This window comes from Hippocampus zosterae, chromosome 3, assembly GCF_025434085.1.
Source record: "Hippocampus zosterae strain Florida chromosome 3, ASM2543408v3, whole genome shotgun sequence".
Lineage (NCBI taxonomy): Eukaryota > Metazoa > Chordata > Actinopteri > Syngnathiformes > Syngnathidae > Hippocampus > Hippocampus zosterae.
Window position 1 is genome coordinate 26,456,611 of NC_067453.1, and position 24,384 is coordinate 26,480,994.

Below are 24,384 nucleotides of genomic sequence, written 5' to 3' on the forward strand. Positions count from 1 at the left end.
CCGACGTGCTAACCACTGGACTACCGGGCTGCCCATGTATGTATTTATTTTTTTTTTTTTAAACACTGTCAGCAAGGTAATAGTTGACCATTGGGGACAGCCGTGTTCAAGTTTTTCATACAGCTCTTGTGATGGACTTTATTGGCTTGTACAGGTCTAACTCAAGTTTTTTTCAAATGCGTGGATAAGGCCCATCTCATTCAAATGAGCTTTAAAGCTTGACGAATCGTTGCCAGGGTTGTTAGATGTTAATCTCTTGCTTCATGCAGTTGTAACAGCTTGGTCCCATCTTTATTTATAGTGTCACACAATGTTTTGGAACCACGTCAGCGTTATCCTCGGAACCAAAACACACCAAACTAGACTAAACAATCGTAATGGGGAGATGGGATCAAATAGGTCTCAGCAAGTTTTGGCCGCATCCCCGCCGCTTTTACTTTGAGGTCTCGACTGGCGCTGTGGTCTAATGCTTCTTGAAAGACATCCATCCTGCAAAATAACATTGCAAAATGTGGGTACATCCTTGCTGACAATTATAGATGAAGTTAGAAATGCTCGAGAAAAATTATAGAAATGGGATAGAGCATGGTTGGATGGATTCACTTTGTCCTGAACTGTGGGCACCCCGGCTCCTTATCTTAAGTCATCTGTCTCAAACAGACAGACAGTGATTTTAAATTGGACCGGCAAGTTGGTGCCATTGTTAAATCCAGTTTATTTCATCTTGGGCTATTGCTTAAAGTAAAGCCTCTACTTTTTCATAAGCACTTTGAAACAGTAATTCATGCCTTTGTCACATCCCGGCTGGATGACTGGAATGCAATTTATTTTGGAGTCAGCTAATCCTCCAGTAAGCATCTCCAGTTGGTCCCGAATGCTGCTGCTTGCCTCTTGACTGGTACTCGTAAGAGGGAGCACATCACTCCTACTCTGGCATCCCTTCACTGGCTCATTTTAGAGTTCTTTTTAAGATCCTCATATTTGTTTTCAAATCTTTACATGGCCTCGCTCCACCTACCTCACACAATTAGATGTACCAAGAACAAAGCGGAGGCTCAGAGGGGATCGAGTGTTTTCTGTTGCCGGTCCCTCTCTTTGGAATGACCTCCCACTGTACGTTGGGCAGGCCCCCTCGCAGCCTATCTTTAAAACGCGTCTTAAAACTCATTTTTATTTCTTGGCTTTTGACTCGGCATGACTTAGTGTTACTGTTTTTGTGCTTTGTTTACAGCGGCGGTTGTTTTAAAGTGCTCTATGAATACAGCTAAATTGAGCTGAGTTGACCTACGTTCTCCGTTGGTGCCCCGTTCCATTTCTGCCAACAAAAGCTCCCAGCGTTTTTACGATGTCAACACCATTAAAGTACAACCTTATCGTGTGTGCAAATAAACACATGGGTGTTCAAGGTCGGGTTCAAGGTTCGTCCGCCTGCACTCAATCAACGATTAGGAGCTAAAACGGCGCACATGTGAATGGATCCTCCTGAGTTAGCGAGACAATGAACCCGACCTCAGAGAACCACAGGATTCCTCTTCGAGACGGGAACCAAATCCCGCTGCTGGGATTGGGCACATATGCAGACCCTCAGACGGTGAGGAGTAGGAGGAGGAGTTCGGCGGAGTGTTTGGATTTTTTTGACAACAAGCCGGAAGGACTCAAATGTGCTTTTCCACCCTACTCTTCTTCATAGACACCAAAAGGTACAGCCTTGGAATGCGTCAAGCAGGCCATCAATGTGGGCTACAGGCACTTTGATGGCGCTTTGGTGTATTACAATGAGCACGAGGTGGGTCAAGCCATCCGGGAAAAGATTGCTGATGGAACTGTGAGACGAGAGGACATCTTTTACTGCGGCAAGGTAATTTCAGTCCATTGTGTTGTTTGACTTGGATGCGTTTGCCATCAAAAAATGTTATGTAATGTCCTTCTCCAGCTCTGGAATACCTTCCATCCGCCAAAACTCGTCAGGCCGACTTTGGAGAGGACCCTCAAGGCCCTGAAACTGGACTATGTGGATCTCTATATCATTGAGCTTCCAATGGCGTTCAAGGTTACAAGCACACTGCTTTTGCCGATCAAAGTCGACAAAAGCAGACTTTGATCGGTTCTTTACAAAACGCCAGGCGAAAAACACTTCTGAAAGAGAGCATGAACTATAGAGGGCAAAAAATGATGAGGGCGCAGTTAAAAGTTAAATGACCATAATTTTTAGTTTTAGTTTTTTACAATTTGCACAACTCTCATGTGACATATTTCGATGCATTTTCATAAAAACATTTATGTCTGAATTTTGGAGAGCTTGGAACGGATTAGGGCATTTACATTGAAAACACGTCTCTACTAACAAAATTTCTTGTTAAGAAATTTCTTCCAGAAGCAATTAATTTTGTACGTAGAGGTAGTGCTGTACATGCCTCAACTCACACCATTACGTCCACCCGCCTAATTTAAGGACAGCCAAAATAAGAGATGTGATGGATTGCTTTTGATTGTGTTTACTATTATGGTTGTAGTTGCAGCGGTTTTCAACCGCACTGCGTCAAATAAAGCTCGCTCTATGTAGTTCAATGTGACTGCTGATCTAATTGTGCTTGCGTTTAAGCCCGGCAATGAATTCTACCCTAAAGACCGCAATGGGAAGTACATCTACCACCACACAGACCTCTGTGCCACCTGGGAGGTATTGAACCTTTATCATTTGGCTCTCTAATTGCAGACCTTACCTTTTTCATTCATGTTTACGGAATGTACACTTGCTTCTTTTTCTTCGTTGTGGCAGTTGGTAATCATAATTTCCTGTGCAGGCTTTAGAGGCATGTGTCGACGCAGGCCTTGTCAAGTCTCTGGGAGTGTCCAACTTCAACCGCAGACAACTTGAACTGATCCTCAACAAACCTGGCCTCAAACACAAGCCCGTATCCAACCAGGTGACACAAAAATAACTTTTTCTGTATGTCATTCGTAAAGTCTGATTTTGGTGTTCGTTCGGAAAAATAAAACTGTCGGCCAGTAATATCGTGTTGTGTCCTGCTGTCCAGGTGGAATGTCATCCTTACTTCACGCAGCCCAAACTTCTGGACTATTGCCGTCAAAACGACATTGTTATTGTCGGCTACTGCCCGCTCGGTTCCTCCAGAGATGCATCCTGGTATGTGCAAAGACGTTTTGTTGCTAGCTTGTAGACAGTTGCAGGAAAAAGGCAAGGCAAGGCCCCTTTATTTATATAGGACATTTAACACATGAGACAACTCAATGTGCTTCACGCAAGCAGCAATAAAATCCACCCAATTTTGCCACTTGCTGTCGACTGAAAATGACATCACAGTGCCTAAGGACTTTTCTGAACGTCACATGACCAAACCCAGAAAACAAGTGAGCTGTGATATGTGACACGGCGCATGTCGTTTGCTTACACGTTACTCCGGTGCTCGCTTTCTGCACTCATCATTGGTGAGCTGTCTTCTCCTAAACAGGGTCAATTTGAAATGTCCTCCCATGTTGGAGGACGAGCTGCTCATCTCCATCGGGAAGAAGTACAACAAGAGCAGTGCTCAGGTGGCTCTGCGCTTCAACGTGCAAAGAGGAGTGGTGGTCATTCCCAAGAGCTTCAACCCACAGCGGATCAAACACAACTTCCAGGTCAGTAACGCACGTCGCACCACTACTTGACACCAAAACATACAAATGACGCTACGATGACTTTGATCAACTTCATCATAACACTTGGAAAGCAGACTACATGGAGGTCCTCTATGATTGTGGCGTTCCGACTTTTTCATTTTCAGATATTTGATTTTTCACTCACCGAAGACGAAATGAAAGCCATTGAAGGGCTGAACAAGAACATTCGCTTTGTGGAGCTGCTCATGTAAGAAACTTTTGACGTTGTCATGTACTCTTTCATTGTGTGGCATTTCATGCTTTTTTGTGTGTGTGTGTGTGTGTGCGTGTGTGATGTCATGACACAGGTGGAGTGACCATCCGGAGTACCCGTTTCATGATGATTACTAAATATTATCACTATAAAAAAAAGGTGGCTCAATTGGAATAAAGCAATGACCTCCAAGTGACGACTTGTTGGCATTTCGACATGTGATAGCGCACACAAAGTAAATAAATAAATAGAGAGAGAGAGAGATTTTTTTTTCACGTGGTAGGGTAAAAGAGGTTCTAAGAATGACCGGCACTGATTGAGTTCATGACAATGTTTACAGTTGCGTGATCCCTAAGGGCATATTTCTCCACCCTTCAGTGAGCCAAGGCACGTTTGACATCAGAAAAGCTAAGCACAGCAAGCGACTAAATAAACATTTCACCCCCCTCCCCTCCCAAAAAAAAAAGAAACTACAATAAAAATAATAAATAATTTCTAGAAATAATGATTTACTTCGAAATACACACACAGTACTCGGTTGGTGTGTGTCACGCCTTCTTCTGTTGAATGAATGGCAGCAGTTTAAATGTGTCCCTCCTGCCCTCTAGTGGAAGAGATTGAAATCGTCCTGCCAAACACTGTACATCATTGGCATAGATAAATATGTACATGATTTGTTGTTCTACATGGAAATAAATGAATTCATGCATTAAAAAATGCACATAAATACTAATTAGGTAACATTGGATCATTTCCTGTGGCTTATCAACTTGTAATGCGAGCTGCTGTTGGCCACAGCTCGCGTCCAAGCACTCAGGCAAACTCGTCAACATCACCCACCAGGCCCCACCCCCAGCTACTGTTTATTTTTTTCCTGTTATGTTGTTATATCTGCAATGTTAACTCATGTATATAAATGCGTATGTGTGTTGCCAGACCTAGCAAGGTCACAAAGTGAAAGCTGCCATTCACGACAGCGCCCCCTGAGCCTAAAATCCAAAGACCAGCGCAAAGCACAAGAAATTACAATGATCATCACGTGATTCGGGTTTTCAAGTCGGCTCCCCCATTGCAGCTGAAAGCAAACCGTGATTGTGTCTGGAATTATAATTTGATTTGAGGTGGGACTCGCAAACAGAACCACATGGCCTCCTCACCTCAAACAGACTTTTGGGTGGGTGACAAATACCATGAAGACCACCATTCTGGACTCCTGTGGTGGGAAAAAAACATTCTGAATGGTCTGTGAGGAAGGAATTTGTTTCAGGGAAGGAAAAGAAAACCTTTTTTTTTTCCTCCCCGTTTCCTTTAGTGTGTCCATTATGTGTTCCTGGACATATGACCTAAATTCAGTTAGGAAAAAGACTATTGAAGACTTGCAAACTGTTCATTTTCCGTGCAAAGCGAATACAGTGCTACCTTTAATTTCAAAATTCATTGGTTCTGGAAGAAATTTCTTCACCAGAAAATTTTGTAAGTTGAGACATGTTTTCCATGTAAATGCCCTAATTCGTTCCATCAAATTACGAATTGCAGATCTTTTCCAAATGAATCGGTAGCCTGTCTGACATGAGTTCATGTATGATTTACCGTTCATGGGAAGGGAAACACAAACAGTTCTTGACAGTTTTTGAGCTCCCCCTTGAGGACCGTTACCATGGTCCCGTAAAACGACACTTTAGACAAAGCTTGGAATTTTTTCAAGTCCCAACAGACGCGAGAACTTTCAGCAAGAACTTTTTACAAATGCGTTGGGCACACGGACACTTCCCAGGACTATTTCAAGCTCCCCGTTTAAGATTTGTTAGGTGACTTGAGCAATCCGCCGTGTTGCTGTGACCTTTCCTTCCGGCTCTGCATCTTTCTAATCTTATCTGCACTCTGGGTTGCCGCACTCTTTTTTTTTTTTGTCGCGGGCCACGTTGTCGTTCCAACACCAATGTTTTATTCATTCATTCATTTATCTTCCGAGCCGCTTGATCCTCACTAGGGTCGCGGGGGGTGCTGGAGCCTATCCCAACTGTCTTCGGGCAGTAGGCGGGGGACACCCTGAATCGGTTGCCAGCCAATCACAGGGCACACAGAGACGAACAACCATTCGCGCTCACACTCACACCTAGGGACAAGTTAGAGTGTTCAATCAGCCTGCCACGCATGTTTTTGGAATGTGGGAGGAAACCGGAGCACCCGGAGAAAACCCACGCAGGCCCGGGGAGAACATGCAAACTCCACACAGGAGGCCGGAGCTGGAATCGAACCCGGTACCTCTGCACTGTGAAGCCGACGTGCTAACCACTGGACTACCGGGCTGCCCATATATATATATATATATATATATATATATATATACACACACACACACACCAATGTTTTAATCATCTCATTTTATTTTATATACAGTATACAACACATTGATGGGTAACTAGTTTTGGAATCACAAGAATAATAGTTCAAGTATTGTTGAAGTGACCGCTTGCCGTCTTTCATCATTATTATTGATTACGTCTGACATATTGGAAAATTTGGCACCGATTTTTTTTTGCAAGCGTCATGGAAGTTGACACACTTGGTTTGCTTTCACCGACCACAGAAAATGACTTGGCGGCCCAGATCAGGCCTCCCAGGTCTTGGGTTCGACACCTGCGACGCAAGGGTTTAATGTACGAAACAATTGCGCAGGTTTTCGGTTGACCAAGTGGAGCCACGACACACAATGCAGACATCACCCGGGCCCGCCTGCAGCCAAACGTGAGCAACCTTTGCTCCATCCTTTCAAGATGACAAAGGCCCGGAGGGGAATGTGCATAAATGTGTGTGTGTGTGTCTGTCAAAAGGTTACGCAATCAGCGCCGCACACTGGGACACAACAGACCTCCAGTGTGCTGCAGAATTGGATGAACTGGGAGCGAGAGGGGCTTCACTGGGGTGTGGGCATTTGCTTCCGATATTTGGTGCCGTTGGGGGGAAAACTTATTTCACGCTGCCCGCCGCCGGATGCATGTTACATAAGTCAAACCTGAACCTTTCCTATTGTGCAACGTCATGACAGGTAAGTGTCGAGGATGTCAGAAAACGTGATGGGAAGCGTGCCTTTTGATTTTTTAAAAATTGTTTAAGACTTAATTATAGGATTACGAAAGAAATTGCTGGATATTTTTGGAGTTAGCAAACCAGGTCAAGTGCTTCTCATGTAATTTCAATACGCTGAAAAAAGTTGTTGTTGAATTGGCTCCATTTTATTTTGGTCATGAATCATCTGGACCCAAGATGATTTTATTTGGGGCAACCACTTGACAAAACAAAATTGAGTAAGTACACGACAGCATTTTTTTCAGCATAGTTCAGCCTTTTTTTTTAACCTCATCCCTTCTTTTTGATTAAACTCAAGTTGATATCATTAAGACACTTTGTGACATAATTTTTATGTCTATGACTTTATTTTGCACTGCTACTGACACTACTATAATGAGCTCGGCTAATATTATTCTATTCAACATTTATCACTTGATTGGGATTATTGGATTTGTTATGGAGCAATACAATTGCCGATTTGAATGTGTTACAAATAACGTATTAGTCAGCAACAAAGAAATGAGCATGGCCGATGAGTAGGATCAAATATTGACTGAGACCCTATATGCTCAAATGTGACGTAAAAGGTTAAGCATTAGCTTGCGGTTATCTCGGGGTGGGCCGTGGTCGCTTTATGAGTCAAGTGACATGAAAAGTCCACGTTTCTTCACTTTGTATCTCTGGATGTAGAAAGTTTCCCGATGCTCTTGGACCAAAAAGTGTTTTCTTTTTTTTGGGGGGGGGGGGGCTGGGCTCCTAATGTGTGTGGAATGTTCCTAATGCGCCTGGACCCAAGTTTTATTTGATGTATTTATTTTTTTGACAGGACGGGTGGGGGGGTCAACTTGGTCAGTTGAGGGGAAAATTGACCCCCTAGAAAGGTGCAGATTCTTTTTTATTCAGGCCTGGGCTCTTGTCTGTGGAATGTTCCCTGCACACCTTGCCCCTTTTTTTTTGGGGGGGGGGGGGTGGAAATGTTCTTGAAACAGCCACAGACCTGAGAAAAAGAACCAAATTGACTGTAAATGCAACATGTTTAATTAAATATCACAATGCATATTAATTTTTTTGGGCCTTTGTGGCCCCGCCCTTCTACGTTCAAATCCATTATATTCAATGTAACGCGGCGCCACAGACGTGTCATTTCATTTTGGCCTTTCCATAACCTCCTGAAGGCGACACGACTCAGCAGATCAAGTTGGAGGCGGCCAACGGAGACGGCACAGCCCTGAACATTGCGCTCAGTCCAGAGGAGGAGATGACAGAAAGGGGAGAATGGGCCAGCAAAATGGAGTTCATTCTATCCGTGGCCGGAGAAATTATCGGCCTTGGGAACGTGTGGCGTTTCCCCTATCTTTGTTACAAGAACGGAGGAGGTGAGGACGTGGTCTCTTGTCTAGTTGCTTTTTTTGGGGGGGGGGGAGTCTATTAAAAGAGACATGATGCATCTGAAACAAAAAGGCCTAAACAAAAGTCACTTCAATAACGTGTCCATTTTCAATGTTGGTCTGCCCCACACCAGGTGCTTTCTTCATCCCCTATCTCATTTTCCTGTTTACTTGCGGCATCCCCGTTTTCTTTCTGGAGACGGCGCTGGGACAATACACCAGCGAAGGCGGCATCACCTCCTGGAGGAAGATTTGCCCTTTGTTTGAAGGTAACCACCCTTTTTTCCGCATTCAGAATACCAACGTTAGGAATCGGCTAGATTGGTTTACGATTAAATGATTTACTTTAGAATACTTTTTTTGGTAAAAGTTCCACTTAAGCAATCCAAGCCCTGATGTTTCACGTTGTATGCTTTTTTTTTTTTTTCAGGAGTGGGTTATGCCACTCAAGTGATCGTGGCCCTGCTGAACATCTACTACGTCATCGTGTTAGCCTGGGCCATCTTCTACCTGTCCAACTCTTTCAGCTGGGACCTGCCGTGGGCCTCGTGCAACAACACCTGGAACACGGGTGCGGCGCCCCTTTTCACACAACAAGAGTCAGACCACGCACACTTCGGAAAGTGTTGTCAGGAGTCATGCATTTGAATCCTTCTGTAATTCAAGGTTCCTGTGTGACGTTTCAGACGAGGAACAGCTCCGTAGGTGCCCTCGGGAATGCGACCTCTCCGGTCATTGAGTTCTGGGAGTAAGCTCACCCAAAAAAAAAAAAAAGATTTTTGCATGTTTTATTACAGTGGATCACAAACTTCTTACATCCAGTACAACCAGAAAAATATGTAGCACTGACATCACATCAAAATGAGGGACGAATATTTGTGAATTGACGATGAATGTACACATCTATATATACTGTATATATTGCGCGTCGTCCCGCACGCGGTCTGTCCTTCCGTCTGTCCCTTTTCAAAACGTACCTACTTCACTGCGCCGCCACTGCGCCACTCCGGCAGTGGCTCACTACGATCGCGCGGGCATCTTAGCGAAAAAATGTTGTCTACCCACAAGCATTGCAATAAAATTGTTAGTTATTTAGTAGAGCTAAACATCTCTTTATTTTCGCGATAAGCAATGAAGATGAACAAAAAGTTGAAACAAGCAACAACACTTTTGTGGGCCGAAGGCCCACCTTACCAGCCTTCCGCAGGAACTAGCTGATGAGCCGCCCGGAGGGCAGTGAACCAGCTAGTTATCTTTTATAATAACTGTAAAATAGTGTTCAATATTCATCCATATATGTAAATTTTACAGTTAAAAGTCTGTTAACAAGGACAGTCACTCACTGTAATTTAATTCCGTAAAATTATGGATTGCTGTAAATTACTGATGTTAAAACAGTATCTAGTATTTTTTTTTAATGTAAAATACCATCAAATAGGCATGTGAATGAACAGTTAATGCTAACTGTCATTAAGAATATTCATTCATCTTCCGAGCCGCTTGATCCTCACTAGGGTCACGGGGGGTGCTGGGGCCTATCCCAGCTGTCTCCGGGCAGTAGGCGGGGGACACCCTGAATCGGTTGCCAGCCAATCGCAGGGCACACAGAAACGAACAAGCATTCGCACTCACACTCACACCTAGGGACAATTTATAGCGTCCAATCAGCCTGCCATGCATGTTTTTGGAATGTGGGAGGAAACCGGAGCACCCGGAGAAAACCCACACAGGCCCAGGGAGAACATGCAAACTCCACACAGGGAGGCCGGAGCTGGAATCGAACCTCTGCACTGTGAAGCCGACGTGCTAACCACTGGACTACTGGGCCGCCCTCATTAAGAATAACGAGATGTAATTGTAACAGTGTCAAACAATTCTAATCCCGCTCTGTCCAGGTCATGCGTCACATTGAGTGTGTGACAGGAAAGTGCCATATAAATCGGAGTCATTATTTATTTTTACGAAAACTCTGTTGTGAAAACACACTAACACAGTTATCTCACTGTCGTGGATTGAAATCCAAAATATGGATCGCATACCGTTAAAATCAGTCAGTCGTGACCTCCAGAAGAATCCAGCGTCGCACATTTTGAGAATCCCTGTTTTGGATTTTGGGGAGGGGTTAACATTTCCAATGTACTTGACATTCAAGGAGAAGTAATAACTGCAGCATGGGATGCATGTGCTTCAGACGCAGGGTGCTGAGAATTTCCTCGGGTATCGATCACATTGGCTCCTTGAATTGGGATTTGGTGATCTGTCTGGCCATTGCCTGGATCATTTGCTACTTCTGCATCTGGAAGGGAGTCAAATCCACCGGCAAGGTGAGCACGGACACCCTGGATGTTCCCGCGGCAACCCCAGAGAGGGAAAAGTTGCTGCTGCTCTGGATAGAAATAACCCAACGTTTGCTCGGAACCCAGCGCTGGGTTTGCTATTTTCCCAATTTTGGGTTACAGCAGTTGTAAGAGTGTCATGCTTGTTATTCCTTGACAGGTGGTTTACTTTACAGCCACGTTCCCATATGTGATGTTGGTTATCCTGTTGATCCGAGGAGTCACCCTGCCAGGAGCGTCGCGGGGGATTCACTTCTACCTCTACCCAGATTTGGGGCGGCTTTCTGACCCACAGGTTGGTCCAAAGACACATTTGGACGGACAAGTCCAAACTAGGACAATTTAGGCATTTCATTTTATTATTATTTGCTTTGCTTGACACAACCCTGATCCAGACTGGCCCTAATTGGTGACATTCTGCCAATTTGAAGAAGCGCAGGTACAAAGTCGCAAGTGCAACCATTAAATTTGCTGATTCTTTTAAATAATTCTCTTTGAATACACCTTCACTGTAGTCTGAAACCCGCAGTCACACAACCTCACAGTATTTGATTGACTTTACAACCGAGAGAGAAATCTGCAAAACAAATCGGCCAATTTTGCGTCATTTTCTTTGTTTCATAGTGTACGCTGTTATTGTCTAAAGAAATAACATAAAATCAACACTCGGACCGCTTTTGCCGATGTTGATATTAGCCTATTAAATCAGCCCAACCGATTAATCGGCGCAGCCCGAATAATTTCTTCTATTTAAAAATGTCTGCGATGAAACAAAAAGGTATAAAAACCTTCTTCATTTGCATGTCCTGTCTTGAAACAATTTCCTTTGGACTGTCTGTTTGTTTGGCATTCTAAAAGGTGTGGATGGACGCCGGCACTCAGATCTTCTTCTCCTACGCCATCTGCCTCGGTTGCCTCACCGCATTGGGAAGTTATAACAAGTACAGCAACGACTGCTACAGGTGAGCGCGGCGCAAATTTGGAGTGGACTTTTGGACGGGCCGATCAAATTTTTGCGAATGGTCCTCTGTTTGATTTGCAGGGATTGTTTGTCTCTCTGCTTCCTGAACAGCGGCACTAGTTTTGTCGCGGGCTTCGCCATTTTCTCCATTTTGGGCTTCATGTCGTACGAACAGGACGTTCCCATCTCAGAGGTGGCCGAGTCTGGTCAGTGGTTCTCTCCTCATCGACTCAGATGATCCACATGTGAATAGGCAAGCTTAGGGTTTGAAATTTGGGTTGGGTACCAAGGTAAGGATTTCGATCAGTGGTGGGGTTGAGGTCGATCTGTGTGAGGACGGGTCATCCAATTTGGGTTTCAAATTATGGTTTGGAACCAAGGTTTCAAGATCCGGTTTTGACTTACAAACTTGGACCTGGGTCGAAAACCTAGTTTGACATTTCTATTAAATTTTGCACTATGGTTTCAAACAATCGTTGAGATTTCAAATTGGGGTTTGAAGTAAAGATTAGGAATCCAAGGAAGCATTTAAATTGTGTTTTCAAACCAGACGTTAGGGTTTCAAAGTCGACTTTGAAGCCAAAATTTCAAATTACGGTTTCAACTCTTGGTTGGAGTTTTTGGGATTTAAGGCCAATGTTCAGGTTTCACGCCTGCATGACTGTTTAAATCCTAAGTCAGGCTTTCAAGTTACGCTTTCAAGCAACGGTTAAAGTTTCAAATTACAAGTCCAAGCCTTTTTTTAGGGTTTCAGACAATGGTCAGGATTCAAATGAGGGTTTGAAGCGAGTGTTGGGATTTCAAACAAAGTTTAGGTTTCTAATTAAGATTTGAAGCCATCCACCGGGGTTGTGAAACATCGGTTAGGGTTTTAAATGAAGGGTTCAAACCATCCAAAATGTGGGTTTGATGTCATTTCTAGGGGTGACTTGGGCTGAGTGTTTCTTTTGCTAAATGCTAACGCCTCCTTTGCACGAGTTCCCCCAACTAGGCTCGGCATGCCCACCGTTTCCAATTGAAGTGTGTGAAACGCAGGTCCAGGCTTGGCCTTCATCGCTTATCCACGCGCTGTGTCCATGATGCCTTTCTCGCCTCTGTGGGCCTGTTGCTTCTTCGTCATGATTGTCTTTCTGGGACTGGATAGTCAAGTGAGAGCCGCACGCAGTTACATTCCGATTCCGGGACACCGTCTGCCTGTCCTTGGGAGTACATGTCCAAAATGTCTGCCGCAGTTTGTGTGCGTGGAGAGCCTGGTGACGGCCGTGGTGGACATGTACCCGTCCACCTTCCGGCGCAAACACCGCAGGGAGCTATTCATCCTCGCCGTGTCCGTGCTCTCCTTCCTCATGGGCCTCATCATGCTCACTGAGGTCAGTTGGATGTCAAGTAAATATTCATGTTTTGGCTCACAGAGGTTTGTCACCATGACCTTGTGTCGACAAGGAATCTTGTAGCGCCTGTGTAAGATATCTTGAATGCTGTGGTCAGCTCCTCCACTCAATGTTACTTTCAGATTTCCCGACAAGTCAAGTGTATCTGAATAGCCCTTACTCACGAAAGAAGCTTCACAGTTTCCCAAAACTCATTGACTTCCCCTGGTCTAGACGTTTCCGGAGAAGCGGTTGTCCCCAGAACCTGACCCCGGTTGACGGAGGTAGAACCCGTAGGGCAACAATCCTACTTTGCTCATCACCACCTAGCGCCCTCTGGAGGGGAGGAGGATACAGGAGAAGCGGCAGTAAAAGAGGCCAAAATGCAGATGTCAGTGGTTGAGGCAGGGCAAGAGAATTGGAAGAAAGAAGAAATTTTATTTCAGCTTTCATATGCAGCGATATTTAAAAATGCAAACACAATTTTAAACACTTTAAAACGTTTGTAGGTTAAAAAAAAATGACGGGCAACCGCACAGCTGAGTATAGGAAGCCCTCCCATAATACCATTGTACTGTATATGTCAATATAACAATTGTATTTATTCATAAATAAATCAATAACAGGCGGCCCGGTAGTCCAGTGGTTAGCACGTCGGCTTCACAGTGCAGAGGTACCGGGTTCGATTCCAGCTCCGACCTCCCTGTGTGGAGTTTGCATGTTCTCCCCGGGCCTGCGTGGGTTTTCTCCGGGTGCTCCGGTTTCCTCCCACATTCCAAAAATATGCATGGCAGGCTGATTGAACACTCTAAATTGTCCCTAGGTGTGAGTGTGAGCGTGGATGGTTGTTCGTCTATGTGTGCCCTGCGATTGGCTGGCAACCGATTCAGGGTGTCCCACGCCTACTGCCCGGAGACGGCTGGGATGGGCTCCAGCACCCCCCGCGACCCTAGTGAGGATCAAGCGGCTCGGAAGATGAATGAATGAATAAATCAATAACAACATTTTTGTGACATTGATTGTTGAAAATTCCAAAACATGCACGGTAGGTTAATTGAGCCCTCTAAATTTCTCCACTGTGAGACAAATAAAAGTTTTCTTATCTTATCTTACCTTAAATTGTCCATAGGTGTGATTGTGTGAGTTATTGTTTGTCTATGTGCGCCCGACGATTGACCGGTTCACCCCTGCCGACTGCCCAAAGACGGCTCCAGCACGCCCGCGACCTTTCGTGAGGATAAACGGCATTTACTTACTGGATGTCGCCCACAGGGAGGAATGTATATCTTCCAGCTTTTTGACTACTACGCAGCCAGCGGGATGTGTCTGCTCTTTGTGGCCATTTTCGAGACGGTTTGCATCGCGTGGGTTTACGGTGAGCGTGTTGAGTGAACTCTACAGTGGTCGTTCGAGTGCATTTTGTTGATGGCGTCCCGATTTCCGATTCCTTCAATTACAGGCGCAGACAATTTCTATGACAACATCGAAGACATGATTGGTTATCGTCCGAGTGCTGTCATAAAGTACTGCTGGCTGTTTTTCACCCCTGCAACCTGCTTTGTGGGTTCCACGTTCTCATGCTCAGTTATTCTTTTGAGAGAAGAGCACCATCTGATGGTCCAAAGATGGTTCAACGATGGGTCATTATTTTCTGGGTTTTCTATTTCAGGGAACATTTGCCTTTGCCTTGATCAAATACTCCCCGTTAAAATACAACAATGATTACGTGTACCCGTGGTGGGGCTACGGAATTGGCTGGGTCCTCGCCCTATCGTCCATGCTGTGCATTCCTCTTTGGGTGGCAGTTCAACTCCATTCCACCTCTGGGTCACTACGACAGGTATGATGCACACACACATAAAATATATATTTTTAAAAAGCAGTTTCAAGTTGCCCAAGGACATGAGAAATACGACCGAAATTTAAGGATTTAATTTCCATTCAAATGAGTGGAAATTAATCTGTTCTGACAACCATCCCTCACCCCAAAAAAGAAAAATTATGATTTTCTTTCCTCTTTTTTTGTAATGAGAATCTCATTCGTAATATAACATAATTAAGAATTTACCAGTTTGTGCAACATGATTCTATACGGTGCTTCTTCTGGTGTGCTTAGGCTTCCCAGTAGGGGGCAGTGTAACACAAAGAACCAGACAATCAAAGCGTCGGCACTAATTCTGTGCTTTGGGCTGCAATTCCAGTTGTTGTTTTTTTAATTGGGTTCTTATTTCAAAGCACCACTGTACAATATTGACTAATTTGTGCTTCCTTAGTTCTCACCATTGACTTTTGGTCCGGCTCTTATGCATGGGGTCTTATTCCATTTTTGTCATGAATTCTGATGTTATACGTTTTCTCTTCCACTCAGCGCCTCACTCGACTGACCACCCCTTGCGACAATTTACCCAAGTGCAAACGGCAGCGGGAGAACTTGTTTTCTGACGGCCTCCATCGGAAGGCGCCTCCGAGCAAAGACGGCTACTCCCCCGTCCACCAAGTGGAGTCCAATTGCTCGAGGCTGCTGGGTCAAAGTTCAGTCTGACACCCACCCAAACACGTAATGACATACCTCATCAGGGCAACGGACTCTTGGGAGTTACCTGATTGACTGTCTTGATACTGCTGCTCGCTGCCCATCTTCAAAACCCTCCTCAAAACTCACTTGTATTCTTTGGCATTCGACTCAGCATGACTTAGATTTGTTCTTGGTTTTACTGTTTATTGTGCATGTTAAATTGCTCCATGTACAGCACTTTGTATGCAGCGATGGGCGTTTGAAAGTGCTCTATAAATACTGTTGACTTGACTTGCTGATCTGGTGCTCATGCATAATGTGCATGGTTTCGAAATTTGGATAAACTATAAGCGTCTCATTGGCAATTGCAGAGTCCATCCATCCATCCATCCATTATTATTATATGGACACACAATAAAAAAAAACAACAACCGTCATTATTCTCTTATAGTCAGATTCTTTTTCTTTTTTTACATAATAAAAGTGTACACTTGTATATGTATAATGTTTTAAAGATAGTTTGGTTTTTAAAACATTTCATGTGTTGCGTATATCTGTATTGTATTGCTCCTGTGTGGCAACACAATGTCAATGGGCATTGAAGCATAAAATCACGATGTATAAAGTGTTTAATTCATTAAATTCTATTTAATTGTGTTATTACTGTGTGCTTTCAAGACTACAGCACTATATATATCTTGAGGGTACTGCGCAGTATCCTTGCTGTTCCCAGCACTGCACATTTCTGGACTGGACTGAGATGTCCGATGTTGTTCCCGGGATCTGTTGCAACAACTCATCTAGTTTGGGGGTCACTGCCCCGAGTGCTCCGACCACCACAGGCACGACTGTCACCTTTACCTTCCAGGCTCTCTCCAGTTCCTCTCTGAGCCCTTGGTATTTCTCGAGTTTCTCGTGTTCCTTCTTTCTGATGTTTCCATCACTTGGGACCGCTACATCCACTACAAGGGCTTTCCTTTGCCCTTTATCTATGATCACGATATCTGGTTGGTTCGCCATTACCATCTTGTCAGTCTGGATCTGGAAGTCCCACAGGATCTTCGCTCTGTCATTCTCCAATATATATATATATATATATATATACACATACATACATACATACATACATACATACATACACACACACACACACACACACACACACACAGTACTGTATACCTGTAGTGTTTTCGGATCAAAAAAAGTGTTGCTGACCGGTCTATATAAGATTTACTCGGCAGGCGTCGCTGTGGTCACAATGATGAATGGCTTAGTGTTTACGGAAGTGGGAGTGACGTGTCACCAATCGAGCCCTGATGCATTGTGGGTAAAGAAGCCAAGCTAACGGCGGCCGATACCATTTACGTCGACGTCGAACGCTATAATTCAGTCGATGAACGAAGCTACATTTAAAAGGGCGGCATGTCATTTTGAGCACGTTTAACGTCCGCGCCGTTTGATGAAAGCGGACTTATGTCAGCGTCGTCGCTGCTCTCCTGCGCACCGGCGCTCCAAGCGAACGAAACGGGGGATCCCGTGTGGATGCACCGCGGCGTTTCCGTGCTCTTTTCCAGGGGAGGCAAATAAAAAAAAGGGAAGTCGCGGCGGATTATTGAGCAGGGAAGGTGTGGATGGTTGGCGGCGGTGACCACGACGTCCGCGCTACCGTGCTCCGCGTTGCCTGACTGCTGTTTATTCCCCTCCGCCTCCTCTCTTCCGTCCGTCGAACACTCTCCTTGGGCTCAAAGATGTCGACCAGCAGTCCCGAAGCGGTGAAGAAACTGCTGGAGAACATGCAGACCGACCTGCGCTCGCTCTCCATGGAGTGCAAGAAGAAATTCCCCCCAGTTAAAGAGGTCAGTGTGCGAGTTGTATTAGCTTCGCAAAAGACACAATTTATGTAGAACCTAACCGCCATCACCACCAGCAGGCCTACTTCTGGACGGGTTCGCGAGGAAAGTTCTTCCCGAGTTCTTGATGAATAAGCTGCTTGTTGGCACAAGTGGGCTCCATGCCACGTCACACATCGGAGACAACATTAGGAATCTGAGCCTTCTCAAACTTTTTGTCTCATTTACATATTACCCCTTTTCCACCCACCCATAGTATAATCAATTTCAATTATGACAGAGAATATCCTGATAAAAATCGTCGATGTCAAATGAAAGACTTTGGATCTTTGCAAAATGTGTCGAGTCTGTCCGACTTTAATGCGACGATTAATTAATTGCTTGACATCATACTTTCACTAGGAAAAACTAAACGAGACATGTCTTGCCTTTGGCTCCCCGTCTCACGATTTGCATCTCCACACATCTGATTTAACCCTTTCATTGTTTTGACATGACCCTAAAAGAAGGTCAGCCGATGCATGTTTTCTGTGGCAACTTGTGTAAATGTGGTGGGTACACAGACAGTTGTCTTGACTGTTTCAAGCTCCCTAATGAAGTCTGCTCCCACTGCCTCATTAAAAACGCACACATTTATGACACGTGCGGTTCTACAGTTTTAAGATTCCCATCATTCCCACCATTTACTTTATTTATGTAACATTTTCCTGGTAAGTCTAAATTTCTTCATAAACGCCCAAATGTAGACATACTTTTGCCGTCGTAGAAGCAGGGCCCTCTGTCTGTAATATTTGTACACAACTTACCAATATTTAGCAGTTGAGAAACACCAATAATTGAGTATAGAATTTACCAATACTAACTATTGAAATGTAGCTAACTATTAAAGAAATGCAAATTGAGTATAAATGCAGTAGGGCTCTGAAGTCTGTAGACTTGGGTCAATTTAGTGGAGCTCAGAGTTCAAAGCAAACATGGTGAAGCAGCATTTAGCTGTCATGCTGCATGCAAATGGAATGAGCTAAGATGTGAAATATACTGTAGATCCAAGAGGTCAAGTAAGAGAGCGGAATGTTTTGAATGTTGCTTAAAAAGGGCTTCACGTTTGGCTTCCCTTACTTGAAGTTGCAATATTAAGTCGACCGTCGGTATGTCTAAAATGGGCCATATTGAGTCGTTGCGCATTCTGTCAATTGTTGTGGATTTGAGCTGCAGGCATCTGAGGAGTGGAGCGCACGACTTGGCTGCAAACCGCTGAGGCACTAATAATTTTGGCTGAATTAGTTTGCCGTCTTAAGGCATGCAACACAATGTCAGCATTGCCCTTGAGCAGCATTTTTTGGCATGGTGGGGTGTGCAGGGCAGGTCCCAAATACCGATTTGAAAGCTTCAAGTGTGTGTGTATGTGTGTGATTTTTTTGGGGGTCTTTTTTAATGCCAACAGTTTACACAAAAGTTCGTGAGAGGGAAACAAGTTGTGGAATTAAAGGGAGAAAAAAAACGAGCTGAAAATGTGACGCTGATGGTATCGGCAAAATACAAGTAAGCCGCGTCACTGTTTAAGCGGCGGGGGCTGTCATTTGGGAACGCAAAAGTTGCTCGGTCACTTTTGGCGATATCATCATTCGCTCCCTGTGCTGAAATGATTAAAGTCGAGTGGTCGACGGCTGCATTCGACAAAAGTGATATAATAAGTGGATTCGGAGCCTTGTCAGCTGCTTGGAAAAATGTTAAGAACATGATAACATTCTGTTGCCAGACTACAGATCTCGGAAGGCGATAGACGTAACGTGGCATCCTTTCTGTATATCCTCCAAAACTGACATTCTTCTTCATTGCATCATACTGTCACGGTGCATAGCTATTTTGCCTCTCTTATGGCTAAAACAAAATATTAGAAATGTCCTTCCGTATCTTGCGCCACTTCTCCAGTGTGTAAAAATAACAATGCTTGTCATCGTTCCAGGAATTTGCTGAATTGAGAGACTCGCATCAATGCCTGCGTGGAACTTGCTCGTCAAATAGATGAGCAGACGGGAATCACTTCTGCTTTATTTTTTTTAATTCTTCTCCAAATGTGCTCATATTGTTCAAAGTAACCGGAGGACTCTTAAATGTCCATGTAGATTTTTCCACCGCCGAGTTTTAACCTGAGAAAGAGGCACTTTTGTGACATCAGTAGCAAGCTGAAAACGCGGTTAAAGGGCAGCTGCCAAGGTCGTCGACTTGGCTGCGTTTTTGTGGCATTGAGAGGAAAATCTTCAAACGGCACTTTTCTCTGGGGAAACTGTGAGCGTTGGGATCCAAGTTTTCCACCAGGCCTCTGTGAAAAAGAATAACGAGAACATACTGTCCTCCCCAGGCGGCCCGGTAGTCGAGTGGTTAGCGCGTTGGCCTCACAGTGCAGCGGTACTGGGTTTGATTCCAGCTGCAGCCTCCCTGTATGGAGTTTACATGTTCTGACCGTGCTTGCGTGGGTTTTCTCCGGGTCCTCCGGTTTCCTCCCACATTCCCAAAAAACATGCGTGGCAGGCTGATTGAACACTCCAAATTGTCTCTGGATGTGATTGTGAGCTAGGATGGATGTTCGTCTTTTTGTGCCCTGCGATTGGCTGGCAACCGGTTCAGGGTGTCCTCCACCTTCTGCCCGAAGACAACTGGGATAGGCTCCAGCGTGCCCCGCGACCCTTGTGAGGAAAAAGCAGATCAGAAAATGGAGGGTTAGACGGATATTGTTCTCCCCAATTAGGGGGGTGTGACGAAATTTATCCCACGCCACACATGATGGTTTGAAAGGCAAGGTTCATTGTTTTTCGATGCTTGTGCCCGTCTCCTAAATGTCCTACACTCAAGGGTTCACTGTAGCAGCCTCTGTCTTGCTCTGTGCCTTTTTATTGCACTACAACTGTCCTTCTCTTTTCCCCATAGGCCGCCGAATCTGGCATTGTGAAGGTTAAGACAATTGCAGCAAGGAATAGCGACATACTGGCTGGTGAGTGAAATGCGGTCAAATCTGCTCGCGGGACCACTCTGTCTTTTTTGAGCCTCAAGCAAGGGTGCGATTTTGACATCTTAAGCCATCTCTAAGGCGTTTACTGCCATCTGTATTCAAGGCAGAGTTCCCCAGATTGTCAGTTGCTTTGACAGCATTTTTCGCTGATCTTTCAAGGCCCACAAAGTATTGTGTCCTGTGGCAGTGTTGCAAAAAAAAAAAATTAGCCCATACAAAACAAATCTGTTACAAAGGAGCAGAACGTTGCTGCCCACCATGAGCCACCAAGCGTTTGAAATACTGGACACAGATTGTGCTTTAATACAATACTTAACCACGTTTATACTTTTGTATATAGCCGTGGATGAAATAGTGAAACTTGTGGTAAAAATATCCCTTTTACTGAAAATTAATACTGACTCCAAATACCATTTTTTTGGGGTGGGGGGTTCTGACAAAAAACTATTGTTCTATCTCTAAAATATATACATACCGGTACTCTGGTTGAGTGTGAGTTGCGTTAAGCTTGACCAAGTTACGCGTTAGCACCCCCCCCCCCCCACACCCCGCCTCATAATTGTAATACAGTAATGCACATACTTGGCCAACTGTTGATCGACGTGTTCCTGGCTTAAGCAGTGTTGAAGACACCCCAAGGCCTCGCTGGTTGGCAGCTTGGGTGAATGCGACACGATCAAAGCGGATCTTGCAGAGTGGAAGCAAATAGAGCAGAACATGTCGATGTTCTTTGTTGCAACACTTCAAGCGCAACGCTTTCCCACTGACTTGAGATCTGAGGCGCTTGAAATGTCGCCGCTAATTCTGGTCTCCCTTAAAAGTAAAAGAATCCAACAAGTTGTGGTTCCCTCTGTGGCGTCATACAGTTGATTGACCCTCTCTTTGTCGCAAATAACCATCTTGATGTTTAATTTTTTTTCTGTGGAATTTGGGAAACCTCAAGATGGTGCCATGGCAATGGCTAATGGGAAAGTAGTGCCAGTAAACTAGAACAGTCCCGTGCCTTTCGAGTTTTAATTGTTCTGTGACAATGCTCATATTGCAAAACATTTCCAAGTCACCTTTCCCCTTTGACATGAATGGAAATGCCATTAATCCGTTCCAGCCCCACAAGAAACGGCATCAAAATGTGTCCACTTTTTTTTTTTAATGCACCAAAAATTCGGTCACCCGCAATAGCCCCCCAGCCCCCACTATCTACAACATTGTTGTAAATAAAATACTCTCAAAATATGTCATTCATGTTCATGTTTTCTGCAGCTCTCAAGGAGAACAGCTCCGAAGTCGTGCAGCCTTTCCTGATGGGCTGCGGCACCAAAGAGCCCAAAATCGCCCAACTGTGTCTGGCTGCCATCCAGAGGCTCATGTCCCACGAGGTGGTCTCTGAGGTACCGGACTGGGGGCTCGGATCAGCCACGGTGTTAATGCAAATGCATACAGCACACCGAGGCTAATGCCCGGGGTCATAAAGGCCATCAAGGCTATCTGGCCGAAGGACATTCTGTCATGAATTATTGGTGTCACCCTGATTCGCTCCAGGACACACACACACACACACACACACACACACACACACACACACACACACACACACCGCTCTTGTTTGTGCAGGTCTTCCTAATCCTGTGACCAGCGAGATGAATTCTCGCAGTATGTCGTAAGCGACTCTGACTATAACATTTCTCTGTTGATAATCGACGTGATTAAAAATAAATAAATAATATGACAATTGTGTAAAAAAAAAAAAGGTGGAAAAAATCTCAACTCAGGACGCAAAAACTTGTACAAGAGCCACTTGGCATCGTCGATCTTGTCACGACTTTTTCCATCAACACTGAAGGTTAAAAATCACGCCAGCAGCCTTCAAAAAGCAAACGGCGCCGACCCTTGAGGGATTTGCACAAACAGCTGTGACACCCACGAAAGCACAGACAGCGTCACAAGTGTCACCATCACTTATATTGGTATTGAAATGTCCTTGGACTGATGTTTTTTGACCCCGAAGCGAGCGGTATCATCTGGTCCCTTTGTACGCATTACGAACTACCAAAAAAAAAAAAAAGCAAAAACACTCAGTACCGTTTGTCGTTGCAGGCCGCAGCAGGCAACATCATCAACATGCTGTGGCAGCTGATGGAGAACAGTTTAGAGGAGCTGAAGCTTCTGCAGACGGTGCTGGTACTGCTGACTACCAACACAGTGGTCCACGATGAAGTACTTTCCAAGGTAGAAACGCACTCCAGCCCGGATAGTCCGGCTTAAAATGCCCATACTGTATCCAGCGCCATCCAATATGCTGCCGAAGCACTCAAGAGGACCAAAATGTACTTCCTCTTAACACTAGAGTCACATTAAATCAATATTTGCATGCCGCTTGTGATGTGTGCTCGTCCAGGCCATTGTGCTGTGTTTCCGGCTGCACTTCACCAAGGACAACATCACCAACAACACGGCGGCGGCCACGGTCCGGCAGGTGGTCACCGTGGTCTTCGAGAGGATGGTGGCTGAGGACGAGCGTTTCAAAGGTCATAACTCGAGGGCCGTGGGAATGGGGGCGTTTTTTAAAAAAATTCCATTAACCGAGAGCAAATTCTCTTCCCGTCCCAGGTATTGTGGAGCAGCCTCCCCCCGTGCAGGGCAACACCAACAGGCGGTCTGTCACTACCCTGAGGCCAAGTGCCAAAGATGCGTACATGCTTTTCCAGGTGTGTCCACATGGGGGCAGCAGCCTCGTTCACAGCTGTATACCCTTTAAACATCCCACTTGAGTTGATTGCCCTTAATCTCGTGTACCTCTGTTCATATTTGTGCAGTGGTATAGCAAACATCCACAGTCAATGCTTGAATTGCTACGTTGAAGGCAAAAAAAAAGGTGTCTTGATTTGTTCAATGTGTTCTGTGACCATATTCCGCTCATATCTCAGATCATCTTTCCCCATTCAAGTGAATGGAAATACCATTAATCAATTCCAGCCACCCTAAAAACAACCCACTTCAACCTACACCCCAAAAAATGTGATGCGTTTCTCAATGTCATCTACAACATTTTACAGGACCTGTGCCAGCTGGTGAATGCAGACGCCCCCTATTGGTTGGTGGGGATGACTGAGATGACGCGGACATTTGGCCTGGAGCTGCTGGAGTCTGTCCTCAACGATTTCCCCGGCGTATTCCTGCAGGTGGCTCCAATACCTTTTCAAGTGTTTGTTTGTTTTTTTGTTTTTTATTGGATCGGAGCCCGCTTGAGGGACCTGTTGCTACTATCTACTGCTACGGTCACAGCAGGAAAGAACTTGGATCACATGTTCACGTTTTCTTTAAGAACACCATTTGAGACGTGAAGGGATGCAAAATTTGGAAAGACAATCTGAGATTGTGGGATATGTGATAAATGAGGGGAAGCACCAAGTCCAGTTCAGTTGTATTTAACTTTGGTGCATTTACATTTAACATTAACTCATTCACTCCCAAAGACGTTTTTAAACGTCTTTTCAGACTTGGTCCAGAATTGGCTGGTACTGAATGAGTTTTTAAAGAAATGTTTGTCTTCTAAACATTCATTTTTGTATTTTATTATTGAACTAAAAATCCTACCTGGGGAAACAATGCACCGTAAATGAGAATTAATGTGTTGTATTTGACCAATGTACCTCTGTCTCTCCTCTCCTTCTTGCCGCACAGCACCAGGAGTTCAGCTTCCTGTTGAAGGAGCGCGTGTGTCCGCTCGTCATCAAGCTCTTCTCCCCCAACATCAAGTTCCGACAGGGGAACAGCAGCGCCGCTTCGCCGGCCCCCGTGGAGAAGCCCTACTTCCCCATCTGCATGCGGCTGCTGCGCGTGGTCTCGGTGCTCATCAAGCACTTCTACAGTCTGCTGGTACGAGCGCGTGGCCGACCTCCTCTCTAAGGCCGCCGCCAATCTGGATCAGAGTTTTCCTCAAGGATGAAGCTGGGAAATGGGGAAACGATTAGCATCGGATTAGTTCGCATCAGCGATTTTTCAAGAGGA

General features: G+C 44.9%; 3 protein-coding genes across 4 annotated transcripts in view; all 3 read left to right on the top strand.

Annotated features, from left to right (window-relative positions):
- Positions 1–1,207: 1,207 nt before the first annotated feature.
- LOC127597636 (aldo-keto reductase family 1 member D1-like) lies at positions 1,208–4,326 on the top strand. Its single transcript, XM_052060791.1, has 9 exons — positions 1,208–1,591; positions 1,691–1,858; positions 1,934–2,050; positions 2,603–2,680; positions 2,805–2,927; positions 3,039–3,148; positions 3,474–3,639; positions 3,786–3,868; positions 3,969–4,326. Exons 1-9 carry the CDS (start codon positions 1,499–1,501, stop codon positions 4,009–4,011), a joined length of 981 nt encoding a protein of 326 aa, XP_051916751.1. The 5' UTR covers positions 1,208–1,498; the 3' UTR covers positions 4,012–4,326.
- A 2,425-nt stretch (positions 4,327–6,751) lies between these two features.
- slc6a13 (solute carrier family 6 member 13) lies at positions 6,752–16,012 on the top strand. The gene is made up of 15 exons (XM_052060790.1): positions 6,752–6,923; positions 8,122–8,322; positions 8,469–8,603; positions 8,765–8,905; positions 9,001–9,082; positions 10,526–10,658; positions 10,831–10,965; positions 11,529–11,632; positions 11,713–11,837; positions 12,667–12,779; positions 12,864–13,001; positions 14,274–14,376; positions 14,461–14,561; positions 14,671–14,841; positions 15,370–16,012. The coding sequence occupies exons 1-15, from the start codon at positions 6,917–6,919 to the stop codon at positions 15,541–15,543; spliced, it is 1,863 nt and encodes a 620-aa protein (XP_051916750.1). The 5' UTR covers positions 6,752–6,916; the 3' UTR covers positions 15,544–16,012.
- An 806-nt stretch (positions 16,013–16,818) lies between these two features.
- Positions 16,819–24,384, top strand: part of mon2 (MON2 homolog, regulator of endosome-to-Golgi trafficking) — a 28,455-nt gene continuing 20,889 nt past the window's right edge. The window contains exons 1-9 of one of the 2 annotated variants that reach the window (XM_052060788.1): positions 16,819–17,141; positions 17,265–17,372; positions 20,295–20,358; positions 21,637–21,764; positions 22,471–22,602; positions 22,772–22,901; positions 22,984–23,081; positions 23,430–23,555; positions 24,058–24,252. In XM_052060788.1, the coding sequence (XP_051916748.1) occupies positions 17,265–17,372; positions 20,295–20,358; positions 21,637–21,764; positions 22,471–22,602; positions 22,772–22,901; positions 22,984–23,081; positions 23,430–23,555; positions 24,058–24,252 (981 nt within the window). In that variant the 5' untranslated portion in view covers positions 16,819–17,141. Of the gene's footprint in view, positions 17,373–20,294; positions 20,359–21,636; positions 21,765–22,470; positions 22,603–22,771; positions 22,902–22,983; positions 23,082–23,429; positions 23,556–24,057; positions 24,253–24,384 lie in introns of both variants that reach the window. The other variant, XM_052060789.1, reaches the window with a different exon arrangement.